Consider the following 26,506-nt stretch of genomic DNA (forward strand, 5'->3'; position numbering starts at 1 on the left):
GCATTCAATAGAGTAATTATGTGGTGTATAATTATGTGGCACTGAGTGGTATTTGGAGTGTATGTTGCGTTGAGCGCAGTGTAATTATGTAGCATATAATTATGTGGCACTGAGTGGTATTGTGTGGAGTGTATGTTGTATTCAGTGGAGTGTAATTGTGTGTGAGGGTGCAGAGTGTGTGAGGGTGCAGAGTTTGTGGGGGTACAGAGTGTGAGGATGCAGAGTGTGAGGGTGCAGTGTGTGTGAGGGTGCAGAGTGTGTGAAGGTGCAGAGTGTCTGAGGGTGCAGAGCGTGAGGGCACAGAGTGTTAAAGGAAGAACAGTGAAACGAAATAAATAAAGGTGAAAATTAGGATAGACTGTTGTGGGAATATATGGATGGAACAGTGAAAGAATAGAGTGAACGGGTGAAAGGATGGAGCGAAAAAGTGAAACAAGGGATAGGTGTAGGGGAAAGAGATGTATGTTATTTGTGGTTTTAGAGTTCGCAAAACACCCGTAAGGGTATTTGCGTGTGTTGGGATGAAAGAGTGAAAAGATTGAGAGATAAAAGGATGAATGAGTGGAAGCATGGTGAATGGACAGATAGGACATGTGAAAGGATGTCTGAAAGGGTGGATGGATGGATGGAAAGGTGAAGGGATTGACAGATGAATGGATGAATAGATAGAAGGGTAAAGGATTGATCAATAGATCGATGGAAGGAAGATGAAAGGGTGAAGGGGGATGAAAGGGTAAAGGAGGAGGAAAGGGGTTTGCTCACTCTGCGTGCCTGTTGTAGAGGTGTTGTTCAAGTGCGGGGTGTTTAATTTTCTAGGCATTCCCTTGTGGGGTCATCGTTGTGGAACGCCCTCCCGATCTGTCTGCACCTAACGCAGAACTTTGAACATATCAGGAAGGTTCTCAAGACACACCTTTTCTGTAAAACATGGCGCTCGGTGAGGGTTTTCAGTTCCCCTAGCACCAGGATGCCCTTAGGTAGTGATTGCATTTTATAAAATTTTAAATAACTAATCTAGGTGTGCAGTTATATGCCCTATGTATTTTATAATTATAGTGTCTACATTTTTGTGGTATGTGCAACCCAAAATAATATTTTGACGTAGAATATGAATAGATGGGATATGATAGTACAATATAAATGAGATTCTAAAAAACAATTTTAATAGGAAATATTTTTCCCAGGCTAAAAATGCACAACAATATTGTGGTTGTCGCTATTGTTTCTTACATGTGTTTGTGTGTATCTATTTGAGTATATTTTAATTTCTTCTTTTCCGTGTGCTATGAATTTGCCCGCAGGCGATTGTGCTAAAAGTGCCTAAACACCAGAAGCCCCGAGACTCCTAGCCTACACTCTAATGTTGGGATTGAAGGTGTCTGCATGCAGTAAGAATCCCGAGGGGACTCGCCGTTGCCAATGAAGTGCCAACTTACCACTGCCCCAGTTCAGGAAGGACCTCAAGACCTGGCTTTTCGGATGCCCCCAGCACTCAACGGAGCCTCCCCCTCAACACTTTGAGACCCTCAAGGGCGAGTAGTTGCGCTTTACTAACCCTGATTTATTAACCCCTTGCATGCAGATGATGGCCCCCAGCCGTCATGCACTACAGTGCTCGTGTGCTGATGATGGCTGGGGGCCGTCATGACCGCACCCGCGCTGAAATATGCAGCACAGGAGCAGAATCGGCCCAGCATGGAAGGGGTTAATTCATTGATTGATTGACCACTATTTTCAGTGAGTACATAAGCTAGCAATGCAACAAAATAACCAAGCCTACTAAAATTGGGGTTTGGTTCCACACATCAGTCAGCTGTGAGCCCTTATGGTAGGTCTGCTCTATTTTAAGGTCATTTGGGGTGAGTAGAAACCGGAAAGTTCATGTTCCATGGTTACTGGTTTTTAAGAGCAGTACATGAAAAGAAGCAATAATGTATTGAGAAAATTGTTTTGGAAAATGGAGGACAAGTACCCTTTGATCTTGGTGTGCAACTACAGGCTGAATGGAAATGTAAAACACACAAGATGATGGACGGAATGTTGCACATTGGCTAAACATCCACCCCCAGTCACAGATCTGGGTTTAATCCATCGTTATTGCTGAAAGCCCGAAACCGGTACTAGGATGATTGGTTCCAGTCCAAAGAGGACCTGGCTTGGCAGTTCGGGCTAGACTGTTCCCATGGGGCACAGGGTCAAGACTGATTTGCATATGGCTGGGTTCAAACTGGAATGGCATGGTGAGCAAAGAAAAGATAGATTTAGGCCCAGATCTCTGTACTGGGGCGCATGTATGATATTGTTCTGCATTCTGTCCATCAGCTATTGTTTTCGAATGGAATGTGCCTCTTGCAACTTTGGGGCAAATTTGTTTTGGATAAATATGTTACTTTCCTCTCATAGTTCCCATCTCAATAAAATATTTGAGAGTTGGAGACAGGCTGTTTTAACCACTTTTTACTTCTGTCTACGGCAAACGTAACTTCTTTCTTGATCATTAAGGGCGCAAGTGTCAAACACAGAATGAATCCTTCAAACTATGTACTGCTCCCACTAGGCTAGGCTCATCGCCAGCAACTTTTCTCAGATAGACAGGAAACAATTATATAGATGCGCACAAATAATGAAAGACCACAGATACAGACAGCTGCCTGCTCTCCCTATTACCACATCAGTTGTGACACAGTGGGCCCTTTGTAGTCTCGCACTCTGTCTATGCTCTGATACAAAAACTTCCTATGACTTTGTGACACAGTGGGACAATTATATAAATAATGGAGCTTCTTGACCCATTAGGTGATGGGTTGAGACTTTCTAGGTATTATTTACTCATGATCCAATTCAAATAATCAGAAAACAGGCTCTGGTCGGTGATGGAATTCCCTTACCAGAGCGTGGCAGTGCTTAATTTGTAAAAAGTTAGGTGCCATGGTCTAAGGAGTAAACTCCAGCTGGCACCACCAACAGACCTGCCATTGCCGCTGAATGCCTGGACCAGCATTACCTTTGTGCTAGACTTATCAGTTTTAAATGAACACTATACTAATAAATTTAGCTGAAGAATAGGCATATAGCGCCACCATATGGTGTAATCATATGATAGAAGCTGGTGTTTAGAAATAAGAGCTGGTTCTGAGCACCAGAAAACACCGCCACAAAAAATAGCACTGGTTTTGTCTAAGGTACCAGCAATCAAAAGGAAAGAATCTCAGTTTATTGCAAACTACGTGAGCATCCATTTTTTCCGCCAATCAAATTCATTCTCTCACTTTCCCTGAGCCTCTTACACAGATGACTGTAGGGAGTTCATATTGTTGGGAGGCTGAGCAGAGGACGTCTGAGACCTGGATTCGCATTTATCTGAACATTTGGTGATTATAGGCAATCACTTAATCTCCCTTGACTAGAAATGTAAATATATAAAAATGTGATTTTAAATGGTTGGAATTCAATACAAAGATGCAAATCCCTTCTTCGGGCACGATTACGAATTTGACGGTGTGGCAATGGGACTGCACCACCAAACCCGCTTGAGAACCGCCCTTCGCATTATAACTGTTTTAGTCATTGGCAGGCGGTTCCATTGTAATGTACTTATGATTTGTAGAGTGCATGGCTGGCTGAGGGCTTCCCTGCGCTAATGTGTGATATAGTCAGAGTGGAGCCCATTAGTGAATTAGGGGAAACAGCCAGGTCTTGAGTTTTTTCCTAAAGGCGCGTTCATTTTGCAATGATCTCAGGTCAAGTGGGAGCTCATACCACAGTTTCGTTACCTGGTGTGCAAATGATCTTCCTCCCCATCTTGATCTTTTGATTCTGGTTGTGCAGAGAAGTTGTAGATGAGAGGACTGTAATAGTCTGGAGGGGGCATGGGCGGATATCAGATTTCTACGTTTTTCTGGGCCTTTATTATTTATGGCTCTGTGAGTGATGCATAGGGATTTGAAATTGTTTCTTGCCGAGATCGGAAGCCAATGGAGCTGATTGTGGGAATCTCTTATGGAGATGGTGCTAGGGATTTTTAGCAGGAGCCTTGCTGCCGCATTCTGCACAACCTGAAGTCTCTTTATAACATATTTCGGTGAGCCTAGGTAAAGAGAATTGCCATAGTCCTGCATGGCGGTTTTTCTTAACTGCTCTGGGAACAAGTGCCAGTATCTTTCTGAGTATTCTTAAAAACCAGAAGCAGATTCCAGACAATTTGTTATCTTGGTAGTCCATTGAAAGGGTACTATCCATCCCGATACCCAGATTTGTTTAAACAGGTTTGGGGTCAGGAGGATTACCCATACTGGTTGGCAAACTATTCAGTGATCTGGGTATGGCCATGTTACCTAATATCATTAGTTCTGTCTTCTCTCCATTTAGCTTCAGGCAACAGTTCGACATCCAGTTGGACAATTTGTTCAGGCAGTTGGCCAATTGTGGGTTTCCTTGGTTGGGGCCATTAAACAGAGAGACAATCAGCTGGGTGTCTTCTGCATAAGATACAAACGAGATGTCAAACACCCGGAAAAATAGAGGCAAGCTGTAGCACATACATGTTAAATAGCGTAGGGCTGATAGACGTACCCTGTGGCACACCACATTTAATTGGCAGGCATTCAGAAAAGCAGTCTTTTTCCATCACTTGTAGGATCGGTCTACCAAAAAAGAGATAAGCTACACCATCTCTTTATCCCATGTTCCTACTTCCCATTGGGTTCCCACGGTGGTGCCTATTAAATAGGCAACACGATAGGAACGTCAAATGAAGGTACAGCAAGGCATGGACTGTGAAGTCCATGCTGCTGAAACTGGGGGTGCATGCATCCAGGGTGGCACATTTTGTGTCCCCCCCCATGTGCATCCACATGGAGTGATACACAGGCCTTCCTCACTCCCACAGATTTCATGAAGGGAAGACCTCCATGAAATCAGTGCCAGTGAGTAAAGTCGTAAAATGCTTGGCTGGACCGTGGCGGTCCTGCCACGCATATTACTGCCTCAAGACTGCTGCGGCACCATCAGGGCATGGCAGTTCCCTGGCAAAGTCAGCGGTACCAGGACGCCATAACCGCCAAGTTCATAATCGGGTGTTCGGAAGATCACCAACACCGCCCTTTCATGAGTCTGGCGGTCCAAGAACCACCAGACTAGTAATTAGTCCCTAAATGTATACAATCTTGGAAGCTCTCTTAATGTACATCATGTGGTTGATCCTTGGCTAGGTTTGCCCTGCATTCATGGTCGGTCTGGCTCATAGAGTAATCTGGAAATGTATGATGGGATGCTCTCACAAGCCAGTGGTTCAGCCGTTTCTTTAGCTGTTTGTGGGCATGATTTATGGTCTGCTGGGCTGGTTTGTTCTGTTGATTTCTGTGATATTGCAACAAACATTGCCTGCAGACAGTTGCAATCCAGGCATGTTTCGATTGCTTGCAGAACTCTTAAACAGTGTGTCTGTGCAAGTTCAAACCATCTCCAACTTGCAAACAGCCCAATTTTTTAGCTTACGCATTCACTAATGGGGGCCACTTTTATTTTGGTGCCCGGACCTATTTTCTGTCTCAGTCTGACCCTGACTGCACTAATACCAATGCTTACACATGCAGACCGTGGAGTCGCTGCTGCAGTTCAAGCCACCTTGCTAGAAAATGTGGAGTCAGCACTGCAAGCCTCTCAACACTTAACTAAGTGGCACGCTTTAAGTGAATTAGCTTAAAAGCATTTTGTATGCGTGCCATTTATAATACAAATCTGCATTTCATATTGGTGATTGATCTGAGCACTCGGGTGCCCGCGTCTCTTCATTCACTGGATTCCGTTCTCCTAAGATGTATTGAGTCGGAGACTTGGCAGCTGTGACGTGGGAAGCACTGCTGGCTTATCCAAGCTATGGTCAGCAGGGACTGCTCAGAAGCCAGGAAGCCGCCAGCCCTCCTGCAAGGGCGGGAAGAGGGGAAGGAATGCAGGCAACAGAAAGGAGAGGAAGGGCTTATGCATCTGTCAGGAGAAGCAGTGAACACAAGTCTGAACTATCGCACAGCAAATCATACGTCAACAGCTTGGGAATCATGACAACATGTTGTTGGTGTTTGCACAGCACTTAGAGCCCTTATTATGGCATCTTAGGGACTTATTATGAGTCTGGCTGTCCACTGACCTGTTACGACTAGGGCAGGCGGGCCGCCCTGAGACCACCACATCCGCTGCAATCCCCAGGGAACCGCCATTACCTGTCAGTTGCGCAGTGGTGCTGAGGGCGTAGTGTGCTTGGCGGGGCTGCTGTGGCCCCGCCTAGCATTATACAAGTTCTCTCACCACCACACTTTTCATAGCGGTGCGGCTGTGATGAAGAGTGTGGCGGCGATGGAATAAAGGGGGCCCTAAAGTGCCCCCTTGTGCCTCACACTGTGTGGATGTATGTAGGAGGGCAACACATGTACCTGCACGGCATGGACTGAAGCAGTCCATGCTGCGCAGCTACTGATTTTGATGTTCCCATTGAGTGGCCTATTTCATAGGTATCACCGTGGGAACGCCAAAGAACCGCCCAGCAGACAGGAGATAATTGCTGATCTGGCGTGCGGTTTCTACATGGGTTTGCTGGTGCCGGAGTGGGGCGGTCCCGCTTTCGCACCACCAAACTCTTAATAAGGCCCTAAGTCTTTTCCAAATTGGGGTCCCATTTTGGGCAGCTCTGAGAGGTCAAGATTTTAATGATATTGATTCTTTTTAACTTTTTGTTTGGTAGATGCTATTTTCAAAGTTTAGAAGTGATTTGTCTAGGTTACAGTGAAAGTAAAATGAATTTGACCTGGAAACATTGAAACATCTTCAAATGTTTTTGATGTATGGGTGAGTGTACCAAAGAACTTTTCTGTTTTTAGGTCTGACTTGACAACACAGCTGTCTGCAATACATATTGTTAACAATTCTTTAACATATACATAGAGTGAGCTTATATGGATACTATTGCGCCCCATAGCAGTATTATCCTCTCAACCTCATGATATTGGCTGTTTGGTATACCATTCCACTCCTATTGAGAGTTTTCATTGAAAAGCACATGGGACTATTATACATTTGAGAAAGAAATTGAATCTTCACACACTCAATTCTTCATTCCATAGGTGCACTGTAGACAGAAGCTACTGTTTTTGTTTTGTTTCAGCATTACAATAGCCTTTTTAAAATATTACACTCAGGACTCAAAATACAAGCCCCATCTATTGGCTTTGCCAGTGCCTGATTTCTTTGGCTTAAATGGTCTGTTGACGATTCCTCTCCAGGTTTAAGTGCTTTCTTTGGACAAACCACAATGCATGGAAAGGAGAATCAGACTATAGTCTGCAATAGTAACTCCGAAGCCACGTGAAAGTCATGCTAATAACGAAAAAATGGAAAAATATGCAATATATACATTGTTGTAACTAAACTTAGCTTAACTGCACAGCAGCCATTGCTGGGTATACATTTGTATCAGGGTAAATTATTTTGACTGGTCAAGAGACGGAGTGCACTGAAAAACAGCATAAGGCCTGATTTAGAGTTTGGTGGACAGGTTACTCTGTCACAAATGTGACTGATATCCCATCAACCTTATTACCACTGCATTATATCATATGGTACTTGTAACAATGCGGACAGGATATCCTTCACGTTTATGACATAGAAACCCACCACCAAACTCTTATTCAGGCCCTAAATTTACTCTCTCAGAGAGGCAACAGAAAACGAATATCACAGTTAAGTCTTACTTCGTGACTAGTGGTACCACGATGACTTGCAGGTCATTAAATCTATACTTTTACAAACCCCCACATTTTAGTCGGCCTTGTTAATATTTTTTTAATCATATACCACAAAAGTACAAAGTTCCCCGGGGAAAAGGAATAGCAATCGGTGTATCATTGGGAGTAGAGCAAAGACAGGGGACAAGTGTTCCCTTTTTGGAACTAGAAGACCTCAGACATCCAGTTAGTTAGATGTCATGCTTCATCATCGGTCTCCTGCTCCTCCTCAGACTGGCGCTGCAATGTCCGACGGGCGCCGAGGAGGCGCTCTTTTTTGGAGATCTTTTGTTCCAGCCAATGGTTGAGTGCATGTGAGGGGCCTGGAGAAGGTGTAGTCGTGAAGGTGGGGTGATTTAAAGTTAGGTGCGTCAGTCCACAAAAACTTTTATTCGCGTGGCTGGCTCCCTAGGTTAAAAGGGTGGGAGGGGAGATAGGGACTGCAAGAGGCACAGTGGGCTACCTCAACCCTCTACAGTGGTCGACATGTTTCTTGCCTGGTTGGCAATTCTTCAGGACCTAAAAGTGATTGGTACTACACGGTGTCAAAAAAAAGAAAAAAGATAAGAATAAACAATACAACCAGCTGTTCCACGCCTCCGCCGAGGCGCTAGACGTGTGGGTAGGTCTCCGGACCCGGGCTGCTCTTGATAAAGGCACTATTACTTACCAAGCAGCCCCACGGGAACAGACTGCGGGGCCCACTAGGGATTCTCCTGGGGTTACCCTGAAAGAGCAGGACCATCTGGCATGTCTCCCCAATGACCCAGAGAGGTTGTATTGTTTATTCCTGTGCACAGTTTCCATGGATCTTTGGGGGAATCCACATGTGCCCCCAAAGCACCATAGCGGAGGCCAGTGGGGAATGGGGGCCTTGCTAGGGGGCCCCAATGTCCGTTTCCATCTGCCTGTACATGGAGATTGGACCGCCATGTACAGGCCGAGGGAAACGGACATCGTAAACTCTACGGCTGTGCCTGAAGGATTACGGTCCAACTGCTGCCCCAACGGGTTTCTTGACCCGTGAGAAAAGCAGCAGTCTGTCCCTACGATTGATGCCTCTGACCACAAAATCATAATCCGACAGTCGGACCGGTTCTATGGATGGTGGTGGGACTGCCACCAATGGACTGTTGTTGGCATTCTCACCGCCATCTTAATGAGGCCCTTTGACTTAGAGTGCCCAGAAGAAATTTACAATTATAAAATCTAAGCATAAGTAATGTACACATTTTGTATTTGTAAATATTTCATAAAATGAATACTACTTATTATCACAATCATCATCAGGAATTTTGTGTAAGTAGATAGACTTCAAGGTAAACATTCATTTGATGGCAGTTCACAGTGTGTCCATCCACAGTTAATAGACATGTGCTCACAGTTTCTGTAGTTTTCCTCCTTTCTGGTGAGTCACACAATTACCAAGGGTTAGGACAGATTGCTTACCCCTACAACTCCACTAAGGCCCTGATTATGATTTGTAGCAGTGTGGGCGGCACGCAACCTCCGTACCCCCGCACCGCCAAGAGTCTTTTCCACTCGCCTGCCAGGTTACAACTTAGAAGTTGTCTGGTGGGCGGGTGGTGTGGATGAATATGCGAGAAAGTCTTCAGCAATAGTGGGTTCTGTCAGTGGGATAAAATCTCCTCAAGCTATCAGGAAATAGCCCTAAAAGGTACTTCTGTGCACCATTATAGTCATGCAAAATTATTGGGGACTTGTGCCTTTCAGTGTAGGTTAGTAAGCTACACCTGCATATGTTTCCTTTACACATGGATCGAGTAATATCACAGAGCAAAATGGGTAATCACAAAGAGCAACATGGGTGATCACACAGAGCAATATGAACATCGCAGTTCTAGATTGATCTGTGGGGGTACGTAGTGAGGCTTTTAGCGGTTTATTATACAGTGTGCTCTGGACGCACAATGGGATTGTGGGTTCACATTTTACATCACTAGGCCACTTTGGTATTACAAATGGAGCTGCAGATGCTTGTACATCCCCTTCTGTAATGTGGACCAAGCTGGGGCATACTTAGTGTGATTGCAGCAGCAAGGGTGTGTGTCCTCATTTGCATGAGCCAGTGGCCCAGGAAGATGAGGGATCCTTTGCCTTTGTACAATGCTATATCACATTTATGGATGCAGAGACAGAGCTCGTCAGGAGGTGCACTGACTAATTAGAGGTGGTGCACAGTCAAACGACTCCGAGGATGCCCATTGGGAGGGGCATCGGGATTCCAGCCCCCTCACCGAGGCATCCCCAGGAAGGGAGATGCAATCACTAACAGAAAGCTGCCACTTTCTATATAATCGGTTCCCTTCTAGTGGAGACAGAAACTTGTGCCTTCACTCGAAACAGCACATTGACTGTTATAAAACACATTGCCCTAGGCTTTGGAGCAGTGCATCCATTCAAAGGTTGCTTCCAGATGGTTTTTAAAACATAAAAAACGGCATTGTCATTTGCAATGCTAACAGCTTAAACTCTTGCAAATGTGAGACCTATTGCATTCAAAATGCTTGTTTGTGAAAGTGTTTTATACTGTGCTTTCACTTAATGGCAGCCACGCCCCATTAAAGTGAAAGAGCGGTATGGGGTGCTTTTACAAAAAAAAGCATTTGTTTAAGTTGACAAACAAATGATTTTTTTTTGTAAAAGCGCCCGATGCCATGATTTGACGTTAATGGCGGTCACGCCCCTTTCTTCAGATGTGGCTTGTGTAAAGAACGGTGCGCCACAGCCATTAAAGTGAAAGCGTGGTATGGGACACCTTTACAAAGAAAAACTTTTGCTTGTCAACTTGACAAACATATGTTTTTTTTTGCAAAAGCACCCAATGCCGTGCTTTCACTTTAATGTCGTCAATGCCCCTTTCTTTAACACATGACTCATCTAAAGTAAGGTGAGGCCGCCATTACAGTAAAAGTGCAGTATGGGGTGTTTTTAAAGATAAAACGCATTTTTTAAGCAGCATAACGCGTGCAGAACTGTCACGCTCTGCAGGGAGCATATTTGAAAGATAAAGTGCAGCGTCCATGATCGGGTGCCACAATGTCATGAAAACAGGGATTTTTAGGGAGAGCCTTTCATCTGCAAAATCAGCTTGATTAAAGACATTAAAGAAAATAGTGCTCACAGACTGTAGCTAAAACAGGTTGCAAATGCAGACAAGGTGTTACTAAGGCAGGACTAACAAGTGTATTAATGGATCAAAAGCAACGATTTAGAAAGGGCAGTAGCAACAGCCAATTAAAAAGAGGGGTGGAGAGTGGGCGGAGCTTCAAGTCCATACCTGAATACAGCATGCCACACAGAGCAGCCATGTGTTGCCCAGGCTCGACCTAAAAAGGAAGAGCCACTAAAGATCCAGAGAATTTTTTTTGTCTAGAACTGATGCCAAGAGGGTGACTTCACCTTGAACATCACCCCTTAGGGAATCAAATCCCAACCAGTAACAAAGACAGGCCCCTGTGGCACCCGATTTAGATATGTTTTTTTGTCGTTCCGTGCAAAGGGAAAAGGGACACAGGCACTTGCAGTCCTGTTGAGGCATTCCATGTTGTGAGCCAGTGATTTTGTTAGCACATGTTTTAAGTGTTTCTCAAAGGTGGAGGCTGAGAGCACTTGAATATGAAGCCATTAACAGGAAGCCTGCCACCTTTAGAGGAACAGAGATCAAACAACAGGAGTATACCCATATACCCAGGCACAACATTGTTTCTAAATTAAGAAGAGCTGCAGATAAATCATAGGATCTTTTAAATACATTTCATATTTTGTAATAGGGTCTTGATGGTTTCTTTTGTACTTAAGGTTTTCAAAGTAAATATTAGTGGTTCAGCAGCTGATTGGCGATTGCACAAAACTGATTTGGTTAAGAAAGGTTTCTCACTTCGCTAGTGTCCTCATAGTCATTTATCATTAAGTGATTCTGATTTTGCCCAACCCTTCCATTTGCCAGTCTTTCATTTTGCCTTGTTTATTTCCAGGTTTAATCTTATTTTTATCTAATAGCTAATATTTCCTGAATTTTTAAATTAAACACACCAAACTTTCTTTCGTGGGCATGACTTCATCATTAGGTAAAGGGAAACAAGATGACCAACAACTAAAGACACCTTAAATGTTTCCAAATAGGAATTATCACTTTCTATTCTATTTCATATTTATGGAAATCCAACAAATGAGTATTTATGCATCATCAGCTAGTTTCAAGCTGCAATAAAATAAGAATGGTCCGATATTGCGACTGGGAGAATTCTAAGGTGGAAATGGCCTGTTTATGTTCAAATATGTTTATTGCTTTAGATAAAAAGACATACATTTGCAATACAGTAGCAATACATAAGAATCAGAAACTAATATATATTAATAAGGAATTAAAAATGACTATCTAACAAAGAAATAGTGGATTGGGATAAAAAGATGTCAAAGTTATTACATAAAAATCAGATAAATGGCCTTCACTAGTGTGTTGGATCATCTGCTCACTGATTAAAAGCCCTAACATCTAATAAATTAAAAAGTTAATCACACTGGCATCAATTTGATCTAACCTAAAATTAAAATCTCTCTTCAAATGCTTTGTCCCTTCCCAACGATACTTAAAAGCTGGTGCACTGTAAGCAACTGCAATGATCATACACAAGTACCACTTCTGGAGCATTTTATCATCAGATGTTCAAATGAAGACTAAGGGGTAAATGTGACTTTAAGTCAGTAGTGTGGGGACCATGTTTTTGTAACAACTTACAACCAATGTGATCTTTTCACACCTCCAAGAAAAATAGCTGGAGAGAGCAGTGCATGGTCTGTGATAATAGTCTGTGATTATATGTTTTTAATTCCTGTGTGAAATGGCATTTTTCTTAAAAGTAACTTATATTGTAACCTTGCCTGTAACCCAAAACATGGAAGTGACATTAAACTTGCAATATAATCATCGGCATCAAAAATGGCTTCCCACCTCATAATACCTACATACAAGAAAAAACACAAGGGTGGAACACCTTTCTCTGTTCAAGAAGCCAAACTATGGAATTCCCTAACCACAAGATCTACATACTACCATTTCCATTTCAGAAGATTAGTCATGAGTTGGTTCTTCCCACATGACATCTATACTGGAAATTCCAGACTGTACCGCAACAGTATGATCAGACATGACACACTATACTTCTCACAGTAAAGGGAAAGAGCTGTCATTGTACAAGTACATCATTGTACTTTTAACTATGCCTCTTCTTATAAGTAGAAACATTTATATAAGGGGAAACTGTATTTTGCACCACAAGATATATGTGTATATCAGACCTTGTCAAACACTGCTTCTATGTTCATAGGTGTATATACAGAAGGTTAAGCCCACTAATAACAACTGCAATCAATGATGTGTATATTTCTGTATATATAAGTTAATTACACTTATTTAAAACCATAAAAAATGTACCAAAAGACAGATTTGGACAGCAGACCATGTAAATATGGCTGCTTCAATGTACGTATGGGTACATATATAGAGGGGGTTTCTGTGTGTGTGTGTGCGTATATAAATGTATGTTTGTATGTATGTATATATGCATATATATATATATATATATATATATATATATATATATATATATATATATATATATATATATATATATGCATATGTGTGTGTATGCTATTTACATCTTGCTAATAAAAAAATACAATAACCTTGCTTCCTTCCCATCCCTCCCCCTCTGCCTCATCCTAACCCTTTCTGACAATGATGAACTCCCAAACATCCTTCTCAAAGTTTCAACCCTCATTTGGCCATCCCACAAAACTAACTAGCACACACGACCACTACTTATAAAAATGTACTACTTCCCCTTTACAAATCCATTCCTGTCATTCTATCCCTACTCCAAACTCAGCTTTTTCAAACCAATTCCTATCATTCTATCCCTACTACAAACTCTACTAAACATGCATGAAATCAAGAGCACAAACTTAACACAACCACTGCACAAGAAAAAACAATTATTAATCTATTTGCTGAAAAAGCTCTTTGATGCCCCATCCGAGGGCTAGAAAAATACACTTACAAATACAATTATTATCATGGCCATTGCTTGATCTTAAAGCTTACACCAGAACTAGTTTTTTGATCTGTGTCAGAATTTCACCACTGTCACCAGCGGGGCAAGGCATGATCATTGAAAGTTTTAAGATTCCACGAAGAAACACAAAAGTTGCCCGTTATCGCCAGTGTCGAGTTTGGAAACCCTGTTAGGGTTGTGAGAGGTGTGGAAATATATTCCGCTAAAATACAGGAAGGAAAGGCGAAGCTTAATTTGTAAAAAGAAATAAGTGCCAGGGCCCTCATCAGGAGGCCACTGAAGCTTGCACCACACATTGCCCCAGCCATACCTCCAATAATAGTATTAACACAACTACTAACCATCACACTACTACAAGTGTGACAATTCAGACCATTTCAGGACCTCAAAGTTATAAGAATGGTTTGGGCAGCAGGTAATCGTCATTTTAATGTAGATTTAGTTAATTAATAACAGTTGTTGTGATCATCTCTACATTAGGTAGACAGCGCCACCTTGTGGCACACTGTAACAAGCGCCGGTGTTGACAATTAATGCCAGTGCAGAGCACCGGAAACAACCGGCTCAAATTAAGCACTGGAAAAAGCTCAAGATGTCACTTTCAGGGTAGCAGCAGCAGAGCACAATTAACTACACTCTGAACATTGCTCTATGCCTGGCAACATCTCATGATTACATTTGTTTTTCCACCCTCGTTGTCTCTTATTGTTGGTCGGTCTTATGCTATTTTGTTTGTGCAATGGTTTTGCAACTAAATGTTTTTATTCAAAAATATTTTTAATGAAAAGTGAGGTGACAGTAGACCTGAAATATTCTGTAGAAGGTGCAGTTTTGTATTTAGGTACATAAACATTTCCTGAGGCAGTCTTTAAGCTCTAAACAACTGCATATGCTTCTTCAAACTGCAAGCTGAAGCTTGCACGCTTACTGAGCAAAACGTCTTGCGTTAAGAAACTCTTTCCCTTGCTCGACTGTGCAACTAAACAGCTCGGTGTGTGTTACGTGATGGATTAAAACAGAGACAAGCTTTTGCAACACCCATCGCTATGTGAGCTGGCTTTGAAAAAAAAAGCATCAATGCATCAGATCAAGAGGATAACGTGCACATGTGAAAGAGAAAGTTGGAGCTGATAGTTATTTATCATTGTAACTCCTAGCACTGATGGTTTTTCAATTTACAAGATGGAGTAGCATGTCCGATTCTCTACTTAGAAATGAGGAATAACATGCATTCTTGGTAAGTAACTCAACGGGGGCATATGTATCAAGCCCTTTTCCCGTTCGCAAACAGGCTGATTCTCAGAATCCCAAAAGGGCATCGCAAAATAGAGAATCTCAAACTTTGTGATTCTCTATTTTGCGATTGCATTTAAGGAATCGCAAATTGCAATTCCTTAAATGCAATGTAGGAAGCACAAGATAATTGCGATTTGGCCTTAAGGAATCGCAAATTACCACCAACTTCAAGTTGGTGGTAATTTGCGATTTCCTTAAATAATGCGCTTTTCTGTATTTTTTAAAAGCTCCATTTGGCGCACATACATGCCCTTAGCTCATGTATGTGTGCCACATGTGCACACATACATATTTCAGGGGTGCAACAGGGTCCTTTTGACACCCTGGCACCCTTAAAATTGCATTCTCAATTTGCGATTCTCTGATTGCGAATCACAAATTGAGAATGTCTTCCCATTCATTCCTATAGGCCTCCTAGCCCATAGGAAGGAATGGGAAGGTATTCCTAAATTGCGATTCGCAATTTTCAAATCGCAATTAAGGAATGCCAAGGAATCGCAAAATATTTGCAAATTTCTATTACATCCCGTTTTGCGATTCTCAAATAGCGATTCTCTAAAAATTGCTATTTGAGAATCGCAATAACGGTATTTGATACACATGCACCCAAATTCTTAATTTTTCCTTATTTTTCGCTCCGTTTCCTAGATAAAGCCAGCAAGCTTAGCGTTCTGGTATATATGAGGGCAAAACTGCCTGGGTGCACTATTTATCTCAAAACTCATAATTGTGATCACTGTAAAAACTTCTGTTTGCACCCCTATCAGGATATTATCAATGTCCAAGACTGTGTATTCGGAAGACTCGAGAAAAAATAGCCTTGCATTAGAAATATATTCTACAGTTGGGTATAAACTGTATCTACTTGTTGCCAAACCTTCTAATAGTTAACTACGTAAATGGTTCCATTTAAACCACCTCAACATAAACGAGGCTCAACAGACTTACTGAATGTGAGTAACACCCATTAGAGGTATTTGTATTCAGGAACTGCTGAATTATCTCCCTGCAATAATCATGTAGAATGTTTGTGTTTTTGATGATGTCAGCTCCGATTTAGAGATCTAGGGTGACATCATTGATCAGATGGTCCCTATAAGAACACTTAGGGTCGTATTTATTAAAAAGTAAAGGAGCTGGTCACCTTGCTGCGCTGCAATACAGGGAAGGGGCTGAAATGTGCTGTATTTAACACAATATGGCACATTCCTGCCTGTTGCACAATAAGGGGCCTAGTACCAACACAGGCACCCTTGCTCCACGGTGCAAGGATGACTACATTGCATGCAGGATTGTCTTTTTGCACGAAGGGGCACCTCCGTGCACAAAAACAATCCCCGGAGGCATATTCTGCAGCACATGCAAAATGCAGCTTTTCTGCAGCACACATAGAAAGAGGAAGTAATGAAGAGAAATAAAGATGTTTCATCGTTTTACGTCTCCCCTGGGAAGGCGTAGCATGTTGGTGCATTCCCAAGGCTAAAAGTAATGGTAAATGTAGGAATGCGTCAGAATCCTTGGGTGGATGCGTGGAAACACCCATGCAATGCCAATGGACAATCTTCCTGGGGCAATGTAATGCAACGCAGCGATTTTCAATGCGTTGCGTTACTCCTGTTTATTAAGCCACTCGGAGTGGTGAAACACAAAGCGAACCCTTGGTAAATGAGCTCCTTATTTACTTAATTTTGTATAGGTTTGATTAGGCGCAAAACTGTCAATTCTTCTGGGAGACGTCTACCATTTACAATTTTAGGAAACCATTTGAAAAATATAACCAGGTCCATAGGTGGTCTGAGTTAGATGATTTGCGAAAGCCTGATGGTAGCTCTGTTTTTTGAATGTATGACGTTACAACGCATACATTTACAATGCATGCCTTTACAATGCAGTTTTTACATCGCAACATCCTTTACAACACATTCTTTTACATAGCATGCCATTACATCGCATTTTCAGAAACTACCTTTACAACGCATTCCATTACATTGCATTATACCTTTACAAAGCATACCATTGCATTGCATTTAAGGTAAGTATTGGATAGTATAGGGCTAAAAATTACTATTCTAACTCCAGTGAGTGCAACAGTACGGTAAGTGTCGGATAGTCATCATCATCATATAAACTTTGTTACAATCTCAGTGATTCAAAAAAGTACATCACAGCACAGGTACCATTTAAAAAACAATAAGACCATATAATAAAATCATTAAGAAAGGGTTATCAGTAGACATTGCAGCAAATCAGTATACAATAAGTATAACTTCATGGATAAAAAGACAAGAATCAGAGTAATAACTTCCTCCGCCTGACCCATATAGCATACAGAAAGCAAGAGATACCGAAGACTATCAATCTACGGGTATCCATAGACAGCAGCCTCAGGATTTCAAGATAGTGTCTGATAGTGTAAGGGTACTATGCATTGTAATGGTATGCATAGTAATGCCTGCGTTGTAGTGACATGCATTGTAATGACATGCGTTGTAGTGACATGCAATGTAATGGCTGCGTTGTAATGACATGCGAGGTAAAGGATGTTGCGATGTAATGACTGCTATGTAAAGGATGTTGCGATGTAATGACTGCTATGTAAAGGTAGTGCGATGTAATGACTGCGTTGTAAAGGTTGTTTCCCAAAAAGATAATGCCAAAGCTTTTTGAAAACCAATGTTCTTGAGCAGTATCTGATATTGATAGTAATTTTGTGGGACTTAAGGGAAGTAGCACACTCTCTTTCCTGTAGGCATCACCCAAGTAAATTAATAATAAAAATGTATATATTTGTTCTACGTATATTACACCAATTCTATTTTGACACAGCAGATCTTTAGAACAATAGTTAAATAAATGGTTTGCACTGTTTTAGGCACACTAACATCATTTTGGAGAAGCATTGCTAAATAAAACCGCTAAATAAATACATGAATATTTAATTGTAAATAAAGCGCAATAATGCGTTTTTGCAGGACTATTAAAAAAACATTAAATAAATAAGTACATAAATTCTATTTTGATGAAAACTTTTAATCTTATATTTGTACGCAAAGTATCTGTAAATGAGCAAAAGTCAGTTTGGTGTCTTTTTAATTCACATGAAGATTCTGAAACACAGACCTTACAGACACACGGATGGTGTCTACCAGACTATTGCTATTCATTTGGGAGGCAGGCTAGCAACTATGGTAAGAAAACCACAGACCAAGGGTGTTTGAGGCACCTGTTCATAGATATGGCATCTGTCATGTCTGTTATAGTCTGGTGATAAAAAAAATATTGTGTGCCAGTACCCACCATTTGAAAGCACCGGCACAAATTAAGCACTGACTAAAGTCATGTCGCTCATGTTGCACTTAGTGCTCAGAGAAGCTTCCCTCACTGAATACAATCTCTGCTTCATAAAAAGTGAGCAGGGACTAATCTTGCACACAGAATGTTATGTTTGATATTTAAGGGGTGACCTCGTGTAGTAGAGAATTCTTTTTTTATTTCAACACACTACTTGCTGCCATGACAATAACAAAGAAGAAAGTGAATGTATGTACTTACTTTGAGGAATCTATGAAGTATATTACAAGTGCACCAATGCTGAGGGCGAAGACTGTGACAACCTGGAGGAAAAATACAGAAAGCGACTGTTAGCTACCTTTGTTGTTAATAACAATTGAATATAAAAACTGTTACACGTTTATATTCATGAAGAAGCCTGGTTTTGTTTTGTTTTTATCCGTAAAGCCAATTTCTCAAAAAGAGGAAACATCAGCAGTGATACAAATATAATGCAGACACATTAAGTGGGCTCACAAACCTTTGAGTCACAGTTCGTGACAATTAGTACCAGCCACGGGATGGCCAGTGTCGGATTACACCCAGTGGAGGTCCCCAGGCAGTCGAAATTTCGGGGTCCCCCTCGCAAATTATCTACTAATAAGTTTTTAATTTTACCAACCAACAATTTTGATAAACCAATTTTATTACACAAAACTAAATACTAACAATAATTAATGCTATTAAATTAGAATAAATTGGAAACTTTTCTTTCAAGTTCAAATGGCTATTACTTTGATCTCTTGTTGCGGGCCCCTAAAAGGAGTGGGGCCCATAGGCCGGTGCCTACTTTGCCTCTTTGGGAATGTGGAACTGGGGATGGCCATAAGTACAAAAGGGGTCCACAGTACTGTGTGGAAAAGTAAATTTTGCCATGTTCTGTGTCCCTACGTGTCATCCATCATATGTTATGTGTGCATGATTAGATATGCATATGTATTCCCTATGTTCGATTAAAGACGTAATTACAGTTGTGTCCACCTCTAGTATGCCAGTTTCCAGTTCTCGTGAATACTACGAATATCAGGCCTATGTAAAGTTACGTTGCCACGTTTCTCAGTGTGCACGTTATTTCATTGTAAAGTCCCCGTTTCTAGGCCTCAGAAGGGCCTGGACACCAGATTCAGCTCCTGTCTCCTGAAGCCTCGCTGAGGAGCAATACAGCCCCCACCTGTATCCTCGACCCTTCACTTACTTCCTGCCTCGCAGTGCCCGGTTCAGCCTGGCTCTGCCTCTGAGTCTGCCAAGAGTATGTTATGATTCCAGTTATCAGTTTAGTCCTCCTTCTCTGCATTCCTAAAGCTACTGAATTGCATCAATAGTTTCCGTCATTGCCTAGCCTTTACGTCTCCATGTAAGAGAAATACTGCATTTAAAGGTCATTTAATATTCTTCATCACGCACTACATGTAGAATAATGCATGGTCCAGTCTTAGTGTCTGTTAGCCTTTCCCCTCCTGACTTCTAGTTTATATCAACATGTTCTCTAAACATCAGATACTAGATACTGTTTAGGTACATGTCGCCCTGACTCTCCAGACTTCAGTCTCTGCTCCTAGCACAGAGTTCGAAGCCCCCAGCTTCTCCTAGTAACACGTCATTGCCAGTTTGCGAGCACCATCAGGTTAGAGGTCCCGGCTCCTCAGGTAGCCCCCTCCATGGTTTCCGCCCCATTCATGACATATTCTGTTACGTCTGCATCACATGTCTATGTATACGCCTCTGTTACACCTCTTTTCACCCTTATCTTTCGCGACTGCTACGCGTCACGCCTATTGCTCCACCCACTGCTACGCCCATTGCAATGTAATGCTATGTGTTTGCAATATGTATATATGCCCATGTACTGTTATTAAAAAGTGATCCCCTTGTCCCGATCCTGACCCCGGCAGCGCTGTCGGGCCCTGCCATCCTATTCCTGTGCAGGTGGTCCTGTCCCTGTCCTTTATGCTGTAATAAACCTGCAAACTCCTACTACCTCGAATCTTGACTCTTATTTATTGAGCTATCTGTTATTCATTTATTCATTCAAACATAGGGTATTATTTATTTATTTACCACATAATGGCGCCCGAACAGGGACTTGCCCTTTCCCCACGCGTCGGTGAAGCCACGCCGACCCCCTGACCCTCTGCAGTCGTGACGGAACTCTTCTGCGCACCGGCAGATATTTCTGCTTCAAGTATCCCTCAGGCCCACGGAGGAGACGGAGGAGGCGGTCCAGCATCCAGACGAGATGGTGGAGGAACGCGGCGAGTCCCGACCAGAGCCCAAGCCGAGAGTCCAAGGTCCGAGGTATCCGGAGGTCCACCCGTAACTGAAGTCCGAAGTTCGTCGTCCGTCCGGCGTCGAGGCAGTCCAGTCCAGTCTGAGGCCTTCCGTTCTTGCTGCCCGGTGAGTACCGTTACTGGGGTAGTATCTAGACAGGGTCAATCTGATTGACTCTGGTCCGTGGGTTGGTGGTACACAGACCCACAAACGAAGTGTCCACTTCGGTGGATGCGGGTCCTGACGTGTCTCTTTATGAGACCGGTAAGTTTCGTACTGTTTCAGCAGTGCATCTAGTTCCTGTTCTAGTCAGTTCTGTTCTCGATAAAATTCATGTATTCTGTGTTCCGTATTCCAGGTAGTATTCTGTTCGAACTGTTATTTTAAATGTTCTTCATGTATTTTAATGTCGTGGTATGAATGGGGAATAAGTATCGTGTTCATTGTGTATTGTATTGTGTCTAGATTACAGTCCAGTCATGCCCTTGTTTTCTAAGTTACGTCAGTTAAAAACTAGAAAGGGTCTGCTGGAAGCAGCAGTTCCTGTCCCGCCTAGGGACAGTCCAGGTCATTTTATGTATCAGAAACATGGCATAAGTGCCATATTATATCTAGATTTATGGGTAGAGTATACAAAACAGTTAGAAGAAAAGTATAGATGGCCCGTATCGGGTACATGGGATGCCGAGTGCATCATGCGAGTAGAAGAAGCATTATGGAAAAAGAAAGCCAGACAGTCACAGAAAGATGCCATCGAGTTATGGCGCAAAGAAGCTCATAAAAGAACCGAAAAAGAAATCAGAAAGTCAGAATTAGGTAGAGAATCCTTGGAACGAGCCCAAGAAAGGGAATTAATCGAGATTGGTGAACAAGTTAAAGCCGAACAGTCAGACAGACAGAGAAATGCCCTTATTAAGGGTATGTATCCTCTCCGTGCCGAGGGCTTGCCAAAAGCGACCCCGGAGGCAGCCAGTAACTTTCCGCCACCATTAGTTCCGACCAAGCTACGTCACAAACAGACCGCAGCTGATATTTTTATTTCATCCTATTTGGACGACACAGTCCCAGAATATGCAAATCCTGTTCGCGCTCCGCCAGTCCCTGTAAATCAGGCACTTCCTGCTCCTCCAGACACCGGGGTACCCCTTGCAGTACCTGCTACGGTCCCCCAGGTCCAGCCCGCCATACCAGTTCAGCCCGCATTTCAATTTCCTGCCACACTAGTACGAAGAGGATCAGTCGACGACTCTAGTTTAGGGGCCGCAGGGGGAGGTACTCCTCAAACCCCGCCGCCACACAAGCGTTTAACGACAGCCGAATTACATATACAAGCGTCACAGCGTACGCCAAGACATCAGTCTGTAGCAGAAATAAGAAAATCCCTTGCTGAATGCGGCTATGATCCAGTCCCAGGCGAGGATAATATGGTTTTATATTCATTCCGCGTAAGAAAGGTGACCGAGTATCTAGTCACCTTACCGAATATGAAAGAAGATCTAGACAGAATATATCGTTTCATCCGTACAGGGGATGATCCAGAAAGCATTGGCGAGGCCATGTCTCAAAGGAAAGCTGAGACCCAGCTCATGATATTAAAGTTTCTGATCAATTGTCTAATAAGAGAACAAGATTACCCGTCTAAAGATCCGGCTGAAATGAAAACCCTGACAAGGTGGAGTGATAATATAGCCGAGGGTAAGCACAAGACCGTCGGTGCTATGGAGAGTATGTACAAGAAAATTCGTAAAGAAATAATAAGAATACACGAACAACGTAAAGCAGCACAAGTAAGCGAGAAAGAAAGTAACTCTGATCCGGAAGAGGTTGAGGACGAGAATCCCGACAGAATAGCGTATGTAGGAAAATCTAGATTTCCAGATCGCCATTTACGTCTAGAACACAAGTCTATTTTTCATCATCCAGCACCAGAACAAGGTTCTCTAGAACAAGTGTTTCAAGCTACCGATCACATTCTGAAATCACGAATCGGTTACAGTGAGTTAAGTACCATGCATGAACAAGAACTAGTCCGATCAGCAGTCCGATGGATTACTGATTCTACCACTTTTCCAGACGAAATAGTGGCACAAATGTTTCTGAAAATGCCCCCAGCCGAGCAACGACTGGCGGGTATGTATATGATTCAGCACCTCATTACATTGTATGAGGGTCAACATTCTGATCCAGGCCCGTTACATGATATCCTGAACGAGTTACTCCAGTATAGATGGAAAGGTTTAGGTACCGATTTAATTAGTGTCGTTCTAGAACAGCGTCACAAATATAGAACGTTTTTGAATCCGCATTTTGTTCATGTCTCACCCCCAGAAAGTAAACCATTTTACATAGAGAGACAGAATCCGTTACGAGAAGTCCACCCAGTTAGAGGAACGGGTGGCGAACTAGAACGAGTGTTTGTTTACACTCCGATTACAAAGATGGAACTCCTAGAGATGAAGAAATTAATTCCCTGTCATGATAAAGATCCAGCAGGGTTCCACCGAGAATTAAAAGACATGCTCCGTATGGGAGAATACACGTATCCAGATATGATTAAAATGTTAAAAGTCCTGTTGCCCGCAGGGGTGTATGAAAAGCTCAAGGAAAAAGAATGGGAGGTGGGAGAGAAAAAGATCGATTGGGCAGTTCTAGAAGCTGAAGATAAGGCACGAGTACCAGGTACCGGTCTTGGAGCGAAATGTAAAGAATTACCGGAATTATTAATACAAGTTTTGCCTAGACTATTGACAACTAGAAAAGAAGACTGGGATGCAATCTCAGCCTGTAAACAGAAACAAGACGAAGACATTAGTGATTTTTATTCTAGATTTGAGAAATGCTTTAGTATCAACAGTGGCCTCAAGACAAGTAGTGAGTCATACCCTCATCTTTTTGTTACTAAATTAGTCGAGAATTCAAGCCCACAAATTAAAAATCGAGTTTTGAAAGTCGAAAGCACCTGGCAAGCTAATACCCCGTCCCAGATGTTGCAGATGCTCCAATACCACCAGAATAGGATCAGGGAAGAACAAGAACACGAGAGAAAACGTATGAAAGACACGAAAATGAAAGTACTAGTTGCACAATCTGTTCCTCAAGACAGTCAGAAGAGGGGTCCGAATCAAGCCAGTCATCCTGCAGCTCCCGTTAAAGGGAACTGCAATTATTGTAAACAGCCAGGTCATTTTATAAACGAGTGTGCAGTTCTGAAACACAACATAGCTACTGGTAAGACTAAAGAAAGACCACGTCCGCCTAGACAAGAACAAGTTTCACAGATTCCTCAGACACAGAATGCACCACAGACAGTTACAGCACCGCAGCCTATCGCTGCAACACAGCACGTTACACAGCAAATGTACCAGTATGCACAGTCTGAGTATCCAGAGTACCAGCCATATTCATGAAACAGCCTAGAGAGGGAGGTAGGCTTGCCTCTCATCGAGATACCTGTAGATCAAGAAGGTCCCTATGTTCACAGTCAAGTATTAGGGAAAGACAGAAAGTTTTTGATTGATACAGGGGCAAGTAGGACCACTATAAGTCACGCCGAAGTTCCAGGGGCTCCGCTCTCAGGCTCAAGAAATGTTTCCCTTGGATTTTCAGGAAAACCCATTGTAAATGAAATATCAAAGCCAGTTACTCTAGAAGTAGGTCCATTGTCCCGTACTACTGATCTGTTACTTACTAAGTCATGTCCAGAAAACCTATTAGGCATTAAAACACTGAAAGAGTTAGGTGCAGTTATATGCTGTTCCCCAGAGGGAATACGATTGTTCCTACGTGACTTCAAGGGTCACTATGTATTACGAGATTTTGATCCCAGATTGTCTAATGTTCCGCAGCATCTATGGGCGCAAGGTCCAACTGATGTTGGTTATATGCAAATCACACCCCATCGTGTGACTCTCAAGCCAGGTGTGGTGTTACCACGAATCAGACAGTACAGATTGCCACCTGAGGCTGTAGCAGCCTTATCCAAAATTATTGACGAGCTCATGGCTCAAGGAGTGGTTGTAGAAACTGACTCCAATGTATGCAATTCTCCGATCATTCCAGTCATGAAACGTACTGATCCAAATGCACCCCCAGTATATCGATTAGTGATTGATCTACGAGAACTTAATAAATGTATTATTCCTCAGTACCCAGTGGTCCCAGATATCTCTTCCCTATTGACAGCCATTGATTCCGAAGCCACGTTCTTTACTGTAATCGATCTCAAGAACGCGTTTTTCAGTGTCCCTATTCATCCAGACAGCCAGTTCCTTTTCGGATTTTGTTTAAATGGAAGGAGCTATATGTTCACACGAGCTCCTCAAGGTTTCACAGAAAGTCCTAGTATTTATAGTCAAGCACTTAAGAGACAACTAGACAACATTCACATGCCAACTGACACTGCCCTGCTCCAGTATGTCGACGATCTACTGATCACAGCCCGTTCTGAACGTGCTTGCGAGCGAGCATCCCTTACAGTCTTGTATTTCCTAGCCGAGATGGGGCACAAGGTGTCCCCTTCTAAGCTTCAATTCTGTGTCCAGCAAGTGGTCTACTTAGGACACTTACTGTCCAAGAGGGGTAGGCAGTTGACACCAGACCGTATCCAGTTAATAGCGAGTCTTCCTCAGCCCAAGACCCAGAAGGAGGTACGTGCTTTTATCGGCCTCACTTCTTACTGCCGACAATGGATTCCTCAGTATGCATTTCTAGCTAAGCCACTGATACAGTTAACGACACAGGAGGCAGCCGTATCGACTGTCCTCCCTTGGACATCTGAACATACACTTAGTTTCAATGAGTTAAAGAAAGCTTTATGCCAAGCTCCAGTTCTAGCAACGCCGAACTACAGTAAGCCTTTTACACTTTTCGTCACTGAACGCGAAGGTACAGCATTATCTGTTCTCACACAAGATCAAGCAGGACAATACAAGCCTTGTGCTTATTTTTCGAGCACATTAGATCCTGTAGCCCAGGCTCTGCCTGCGTGCCTCAAGTCAGTTGCAGCCACAGCCCTAGCTATCAGACAAAGTGATTCCATAGTCTTAGGACATTCCCTGACAGTACAAGTTCCACACTCCGTGGAAGTTCTTTTAAACCGAACACAGACTCAGCACTTGACAATTGCACGTTTAACAGGTTATGAATTGACACTGTTCCAGCCACACATAGAAATCAGACGCTGCAACGTTTTAAATCCTGCTACATTGTTACCATCAGTTACTTCGAATTCGGCCACACATGACTGTGTGGAAGTAGTTAACATTATGACCAAGCCAAGACAAGATCTGACAGATATTCCGTTACCAGACCCCGACCTGACACTTTACGTGGATGGTTCATGTATGAGAACAAGTACAGGAGAACTAGTCGCCGCGTATGCAGTGACTACCGACACCGAAGTTATTGAGACACACCGTATTGACACCCTGTCCGCTCAAGCAGCAGAGCTAGTTGCTCTGACACAAGCCTGTATACACGCCAAGAACTTGAAAGTTAATATTTACACAGATTCACGTTACGCATTTGGAGTTGTACACGACTTTGGAGTGCTCTGGCAAGAGAGAGGTTTCATGACTTCTCATGGAACCAAGATTCAGCATGGTCTCCTTATTCAAGCTCTGTTAGATGCCATACATTTACCGACATCTATTGCTATCATGAAGTGCAAAGCACATACGAAAGTTACTGACACCATTTCCCAAGGTAATGATCTAGCAGATCGCACAGCCAAGCTTACAG

General features: G+C 42.7%; 1 protein-coding gene across 5 annotated transcripts in view; it reads right to left on the reverse strand.

Moving 5' to 3' along the window:
• KCNMA1 (potassium calcium-activated channel subfamily M alpha 1) overlaps nucleotides 1-26,506 on the reverse strand; it is a 1,543,535-nt gene that overhangs the window by 867,495 nt on the left and 649,534 nt on the right. For all 5 annotated transcript variants that reach the window (XM_078643370.1, XM_078643368.1, XM_078643365.1 and 2 more), the window contains exon 3: nucleotides 18,722-18,783. In XM_078643370.1, the coding sequence (XP_078499496.1) occupies nucleotides 18,722-18,783 (62 nt within the window). The remainder of the gene's footprint in view (nucleotides 1-18,721; nucleotides 18,784-26,506) is intronic.

This window comes from Lissotriton helveticus, chromosome 5_1 (genome assembly GCF_964261635.1).
Source record: "Lissotriton helveticus chromosome 5_1, aLisHel1.1, whole genome shotgun sequence".
In the NCBI taxonomy this organism is placed as follows: Eukaryota; Metazoa; Chordata; class Amphibia; order Caudata; family Salamandridae; genus Lissotriton; species Lissotriton helveticus.